At 51.2% G+C, this 7,264-nt stretch overlaps 2 protein-coding genes across 2 annotated transcripts in view; both read left to right on the top strand.

Annotated features, from left to right (window-relative positions):
- The window catches only part of GINS4 (GINS complex subunit 4 (Sld5 homolog)), an 8,729-nt gene that overhangs the window by 519 nt on the left and 946 nt on the right, over positions 1-7,264 (top strand). The window contains exons 3-8 of the mRNA XM_009895411.1: positions 132-218; positions 524-637; positions 1,113-1,210; positions 1,528-1,616; positions 1,918-2,008; positions 2,119-2,225. Coding sequence (XP_009893713.1) covers positions 132-218; positions 524-637; positions 1,113-1,210; positions 1,528-1,616; positions 1,918-2,008; positions 2,119-2,215 — 576 coding nt within the window. The 3' untranslated portion in view covers positions 2,216-2,225. The remainder of the gene's footprint in view (positions 1-131; positions 219-523; positions 638-1,112; positions 1,211-1,527; positions 1,617-1,917; positions 2,009-2,118; positions 2,226-7,264) is intronic.
- Positions 129-7,264, top strand: part of LOC104295634 (protein phosphatase 1 regulatory subunit 3C-B-like) — a 9,041-nt gene continuing 1,905 nt past the window's right edge. Inside the window, exons 1-6 of the mRNA XM_009895403.1 lie at positions 129-218; positions 524-637; positions 1,113-1,210; positions 1,528-1,616; positions 1,918-2,008; positions 2,119-2,225. The gene's annotated coding sequence lies outside the window, so the exon portion shown is untranslated. The remainder of the gene's footprint in view (positions 219-523; positions 638-1,112; positions 1,211-1,527; positions 1,617-1,917; positions 2,009-2,118; positions 2,226-7,264) is intronic.

The following is a 7,264-nucleotide window of genomic DNA, read 5'->3' as shown; positions in this document are numbered from 1 at the left end:
TGGGGCGGCCGGGGGCTGGGCCCTTGAGCCCGCCGGGGGAGGTGGGGAGGGCTGAGGTTTTGGTCTCTTTGGGGTCTGGGGCGTGTAGCAGGTGTATTCCTGGCTTCTACTTGCAGTGTGTCTTCTTTCAGGCCTGGCTGAATGAGAAGTTTGCCCCAGAGCTGCTGGAGAGCAAACCAGAGATCATCGAGTGTGTTGTGGAGCAGCTGGACCACATGGTAGGTTCTGCTGGGCTGAGGTGGTGGTACAGCCAGGCCACGGTTACCTGGCCTGGCAGGTGCGTGCTTGGGGATTGCCAGGACTGTCTACTCTTCTGTCCCTGGGATAAGACTGTTGTTATGAGTAGCTTCTTCAAGCTTGTCTTGGAGAGGGGACTGGAAGAAACAAGGAAACAGTGCGCTTTATGTCACTGAAAGCAGCTGCAGTCTGTTTTGGTGGGCTCTATGTACAAAATCCATCTTTCTCTCTGTTTCTTGTTGTTTGACATTTCAGCCATTTAGTTTCTCTTTGCCTTTCCTTGCAGGAGGCAAACCTGAAACGGGCAAAGAGAGGAGACTTAAAGGTCAGCGTCCACCGCATGGAGATTGAAAGGATCCGTTATGTGCTCAGCAGCTACTTGCGATGTAGGCTTGTGAAGGTAATACTCGCTGTGCTGCTCGGGGGACAAAAAAGGGTGATTTCAGGAGTGATTTTTACCCGTACAATGCCTCCTGCATCAGCAAGGTACTTAATTAAAGTGTTCTCTCTGTGTTCTCTGAAGTGCAACCCAAAGTAATTCATTCCTTGGAGATGCTTTTCTGTTGTGAAGAAGGAGGATCACAGCATTGCTATGAGTGTTTTCTAAGCCCAGGATGGCACAATTGAATGCTCGCACGTTCTGCCTGGGTCCTGCCACATACACATATGGTTGTACAGCTTGGAGACCCCAGCTGACCATATCGCTCTTAATTCAGGAGCAGGAACTTGGTCAGGCCTGTGGCTGCTGCATACACCTGTACGGCAGCGGACCGCAGCTTGCAGGGGAAGCCGCTAGGGTGTGGGGATTGTAGGCACTGAACTACTGGGAGATATCTGTTACAGTCTTTGGGATTTTGTTCCAATTTTTGTTCCAGATAGAAAAGTTTTTCCCCCATGTCCTGGAGAAGGAGAAGTCTCGAGCTGAAGGGGAACCTTCCATTCTATCACCAGAGGAGTTTGCTTTTGCTAAAGAGTGAGTATGTTTTGGATGCGTCTCCCTCCCTTTATATAGATTATAGAACTCTGTTATGCTGAACATTTCTTGAGATTGTTAGCCTTAGACGGGTTTGCAGTAAGAATCCTGGGTTTTACCAGGAGATTTCCGTATGGATAAGGAAAGAGCTGAAGTAAAATAACTCTGGTAACTCTGAGCCAGTTACTAGGGCAAGCCATTAGGCTTGTCTCTGGCCATGCCTGTGGGACCCGGAGATGTCGCTTGCTGGCAGTGAATGGTCTCCCTACAAATTTGTATTTGATTAAACCAGTAGATGATCCAGTGATCTGTTTCAGGTACATGGCAAACACAGAGACTTACCTGAAAAATGTGGCCCTAAAGCACATGCCGCCCAACCTGCAGAAGGTGTCTCTCCTAAAATCAGGTGAGTACATCTAGACTCCAGGGTAATCTGAAAATTATTGCAGCAGGGGTGTGGGGAAGGCTCTGGGGAGCATGAAATGTTAAGGGTTGGTCCTCCAGGGGGTGCTCAGTAGAAGCAAAGATGACGTGATGACAGTGTCACAGCACTACTTTGCTGTGTGGTACATGGTACAATCAGAACTGTCTAGTATTCCCTTCATTGGCCATGAGTTTGCCATTGCTCGTACCCCTCTGTTAGCTCGGTGTGCTGCAGGGGAACATAAGCAAGTGCTGAGCTTGTGCTCTGAATCCCTTGTCTGCAGTTCCGAAGCCCAACCTGGACTCCTTTGTGTTTCTGAGGGTGTTGGAGCGGCAGGAGAACATCCTGGTCGAGCCAGAGACAGATGAGCAGAGGTGGGTGTGCGCTTCCCTGTACGGTGTGTGTAAATAAGTTAGTTTCACAAAAGCAGTGTGGGTTCCAGTGAAACAGGAGAGGCAGCGTAACCTCTGGCCCGTCTCTGCAGGGAGTACACCATCGACCTGGAGGAGGGCTCACAGCATCTGATCCGATACAAGACCATTGCCCCGCTGGTGGCCTCGGGAGCGGTGCAGCTCATCTGAGGGGCAAGCGGTAAGCACGGGGCTGGGTCTGGAGTCACCCCCGGTGTGTCCCGCCGTACCGGTGGGGCGGGGCCGGCAGGGGGCGCTGGGGCGGCACGGCAGGGGCTGGCGGGCACCGTCCGTGTCCCCTTCGGACGTGGCTGAGCAGGGCAGCAGAGTGTTGGAAGGGGTACCCTGAAAAGCATATGTATAAACCAGCTCATTGCCCCCAAAGCTCATCAGACGCCTCATTGCTTATGACATACATACCTGGAATGCAGCCAGACTCCTTTCACTGGTGCTCGTGAACAAGTGCAGTCTGTGCCACAGCACTCTCTCCAACAAGGCTTTGCAGCAGCCTTGCCACTGTCCCCTTGCAGTCCTGAGGAAGGGATGAGTGTAGCTACTGCCCCTCTGGTTCCCAGGCTGGTTTGACAGCAGATGTGGACAGAGTGCATCTATCCTCAAAGGCAAATACAGCCTTTGTAAATAGCAGGGTGCTTTCTTTTTAAACTGGCAGCTGTGTGTTAATTCCTATTCCAGTTTAGCACTGTTCTTTAAATTAGGCTATCGGCTGGAACCTGACTGGTGGAATGGTGTGGCAACCAGCTATGTAAACTCCACCTTCCCCCATCAGCTCTGATCTCATCACAGGGTCTGTGCAACTCTGCATGTTGTGCAAGTAGCCAATTGCTCTGAGGTGAACCAGGGGGATCCTTCTGTACCATCTTTGCCACACGATCCATTGAGCAAAAAAACCCACCACACATAAAGATACTTGCTGGCAGAGCAAATCTGGGTTCTTGCAGAAAGCAGGAGGGTTTGGGAACACATTAAGGATGGAAACTGCAGCTCAGAGGGAATGTCACAGGCAAGCAGGGGAGAGCCATAGGGTCCTGTGTGGGGTGCTTTGCATCAGCTTGTTACCTGCAGTGGGAAGGGAGGGTGAAGAGTTTGCCAAGTTTGTTCCTTTTGTCTTTCTGACAATATTGGCTGGAAGGTGGCCATGAGCTTAGTAATTCAGGGTTTCTACTTGCCTCAAGTTTCTCCCTTGAAGCATTGCTATGTGGGCCAAAGAGCAAGTCTGTCCTTTTTGGAAAGGTTCTGCCTTTGGGGAAGGCAGGCTGCAGAAGCTCTGTTCTGCCTGTGCAGCCTGTGTCCCAGTGTGGATACAGTTGTGTCAGTGCAGCCCCTTCTAATTTGGCCTGAGAGGAGCTGTGCTGCTTTTTCCTGGCATTTTGGCAATAATAGCACTGTCCTTGTAAAATATCCACCCTTGCCATTACAGGTATCTGAGATTTGCCTGCAGAGTAGGCCTGGATTTGGAATTGCTAGCTGGGCCTTGTACTGATAATGGCATTTCTCGCCCTGGGCCAAGGAGTGAGTGCCTCCAGAAGCCACAGGTGGCTGTGCTCTCTCTGATCAGGTTGTGAATGGTGCAATCATGATCAAAGCTTTGGAAATGTCAGACAGCGTTTGCAGGTTTCTCACAAACCTCTTCTTAACCAGAGCAACTGGTTCACACTCAGGTTTTTGTGCCAGAGCCACGGGGTTTTCATACTGCCCGTATAAAATTTGTGTTTAGATCTGCTGTTCTGCTACATGCACAGACTTTGCGTAAAGCCAACACCAGAGCGGATCCTGCACAGAGGGTTTAAGTGCTGCTATTTCATCTCCTGAAATTCTGTATGTAGATCAAGTTCAGCGAGGTGGATGAGAGGCCTTGCTGCTTTTCCAGCCTCTTCCGACGTGCTTCTTTGGACTGGCTGACTTCAGGGAGATTGCACCACTGTTACAGCTAATCCTCAAGCTCAAGGCTGTCTTGGTCAGTGAACTCCAGAGCAAGTAGGGCCTTTGGTACAGGATGGTGTGCATGATCAGCAGTTGAGCACTGTGGAAGAGCTCTGAGGAATTTTGTAAGCTTGTGGGGGCTTGTGGTGCCTTCATGATGTTTAGAAAGATATTGGAGCATGAGGCTGGCAGAGCTTTCCCAGAACAGTCTCTTGCTGCAGGATGAGAATAGGAGTCTTGTTTTTGCCTCACCTCCTATTTGTGTATTATTTGCGCTGCTTCCTATCAGGCCAGTGTTCTGTATTTGATTTCTGCAGCAGAGCGTTCAGCTCCCTGTGCAGGGAGACTTGGATCAATAGAACGAATGCAAAGTGACAAGTCAGAGGGCGTTTTCTGGAAAGCTCCAGTGTGTAGCTATGGGGACGCCTTGTTTAAGACCAGCAGCGGCCAGTTTCACTAAAATGGAACAACTATAATCATGGGCTCAGGAGAAAGCAGCTTTCTGCTGCGCGTGATCTGAAGACCGTCCCTGCACAGAGTGAGGGGTTCTGGTACAGCTTCTGATTGCAGTTGTGAGGGCAGAAACTGTCAAACTCCCTTCTGCTGAAACAGCTGCGGGGGCAAGAGGGACAAGCGATTCCTGTGTGCTAGTCACGCAGAGGAAAAGCTCCTCTGGTCCTGTTGGCCTGTGCGTGCCTCTTCTAGCTGGAGGAGAAGCCAGGGTGTCCCTTGCTACCTCAGCTCAGTGCTTGTCAGGTGAGTGGACAGACGGTGTCTCGTATTGCTTCAGGGCAGGGTCTGCCCTGCACCGAGCTTTGTGTGAGGAACAGCCCCGTGCCCCTCTACACTCCCCTTCCTCTGCCAGGCCGGGTGGTGACAGCGCATCTTGTAGTGTGAGCGGCTTTGCATGTGTGGTTTATAGGGTTCCTAATGAATCCATTTAGGTAAAGAAGATTCTTTTAAGTATAGACTTTAAGAGGAGGCTGGGTTTAATCCTTAGGAATCAGTAGCGCACACCTCTGCACAGTGCTTGAGGGAGGGCTGTGGATTGTGCGTGCCTGTGTCTGCAGCCCAGGCAGCTTCACAGAGGTGACTGAAGCTCCCAGCCAAAGTCACCGTTAATCCGTTGCTGCAGAAGCGTGCTACAGGTGAGCTGCTTGGAGAATGTCTAGGTGGCACGTCTGGCAGACTTTCTCCTTGGCCCTATTAAGTTTGACTGAGCAGTTGTCCAGGCAGCTAGTACTTGCTTCACCGCTGCATCTCACGTGGCTGTGGCAATGTGAGCATAAGGGTGCCTGTCCTCTTGTAGCAGCCAAAGCATTACTGGGTCAGATTCTTTCCGGAGTGCCTTCAGTGCAGGTCCTCTCTGGAGTCTGACAGCAGGCACACAGCAACGTCACCATGGGCTGTTAGGGACTCTTGAAGATGGCTAGTAGGCTGAAATCAGTTGGGCTGAAAGTGAGATTCAGTTTTGGCATACCTGAAAATGCTGCTGTCTGCTTTTTATGTCCTTCCATGACTAAATACCAGTACAGTTCTGGAACTGGGTACTGCCTTACTGCTAATGCTGTGCCTCTGTTCTGTCTGTGCTGGGGGACAGGGAAGTGTCCGCAGCATTGTCAAAGGAGCAAAGCTTTTGGCTTGTACTTCTAGATGGAGGACGAGACCCAGCAATCCATCCACTTTAATCTGTGCCTCTGGAAGAGAATATGCAGAGTGGGAGCAGCTTTTCCAGCTTCCATGGGGTCTGCTGTAAGGCTTGTTCTCTGCTCCCTCCACGGTGGAGATAGCTTGGGTTTACTGAGTGATTAGCTCTGAATGCAAAGTAGGTGGATGGTGAAAGAGGTCACAAGGAGGGCACTGATGGTGAGCTGTGATTTCCCAGCCTAAGCTGGATCTGCTGTTCTGAGTACAGGAGAAAGGTGGGGCAAGCGGTTTCATTGCTAGGAAGCCTCTTTCATGTCTGTGCCGACTCCCCACACCACTGAAGTGGGGGGGAAACACACTGTTAGCCTGAGAGGATGTGATGAAAGGATGGTTCTCAGAAAGCAAGTGCTGAAAATTGACTCATCATAGGCATTGTATGTGCTGGAGGGCATCTGGGCTTGTGGAGACATCCAGTATGCAACCTGTCACAACAGTGTTCAGGCCCCAGTGTGGGCCTTCCCTTGGGCCCCAGTGTGAGTGGAAAACCTGCCCCTGGTATTTTTCCATGGGCTTTCTCTTCCACTGCCCTGGTTAACTCTGGTTGTAGGCTGTGACAGCATCTGGGTGACAGCAGCTTCTCCAGAATTGAAAAATATCTGCGTTAGAGCTGGTGTCAAGGGAGTTGTTCCTCTGAAAGTCCTGTCTAGAAAAAGTAATCCAAAGGTGGTTCTATTTCTTTTTTCCTGGGCATATACAGGAAAATGATCTCAAATAAGTAACATGGGATTCAGTGAAGATAATTACTTCTTAGTAGCAATAACTACCTACACACGCTTTCCTACACAGTGGGGAAACATCTGGAAATTCTGCGAGAAAATGTTTCAAGTGTTCAGAGGTTCAAAAGCAGTCAATGTGCAAGACCATGAGCAAGAGCCCTTAGTTTGAGGAAAGGGGGGCAGTTTGCTGTCATGACCTTGGGAGATGTCACTTGGGTTTGTAACTTGGGCAGTTGCAGCCACAGTTGGACCTTGTAGGAGTGAGTACACTGTAGTGGATCCTCCAGCTGACCTCTGGAAGGATGTGGCCTCGGAAATGGGAGTGCTGCTTCCAGCTTGGGCCTGAGCGTGGTGGCCAGCCAGGGCTTCAGCTTGAGGCTTCTGCCGCAGCGTGTCAGCCACGTGCGGACAGCGGGAGCTCTGGCCTGGGCCCAGCAGACGGACCTGCTCTGGTGCTGGCCAGGCTGGGGGGCTGGTAGCCAGGAGTACTGGCCAACAGCAGACACCTCTGGCTCCTGCAGGCCCAGCCAGGCGAGTGGATCTGGCTTCTGGTCACCCACAGAGATCACTGTCCTGCTCCTCCCCAGGCAGGAGTGTCGGGCCAGCAGTGACACAAGTGCCACATGTCCTCCTAGAGGGTGGTGCAGCTTTGACTCTCTTGCTTCTTTTTCTGGTGGTTCTGCTGACTGAGGGCAGGGCTGAACTGCAGATTTTTTGCCAGCCAGGTGCTGGGTTCAAGCTCCCTTCTGGTCATCCTGCAAGAGGTGTCTTGCGTTGGGCTGGAGACGTTCGGACACAGTGGTGATGGAAAGCCATGTATAAATACCGATAGGTAGGTTGTGTCATGAGCTGATGA

This window comes from Charadrius vociferus, unplaced genomic scaffold (genome assembly GCF_000708025.1).
Source record: "Charadrius vociferus isolate BGI_N301 unplaced genomic scaffold, ASM70802v2 scaffold661, whole genome shotgun sequence".
Taxonomy (NCBI): Eukaryota; Metazoa; Chordata; class Aves; order Charadriiformes; family Charadriidae; genus Charadrius; species Charadrius vociferus.
The sequence above is the reverse complement of the archived record's forward strand: the minus strand, read 5'-3'. Positions and strand labels throughout refer to the sequence as shown.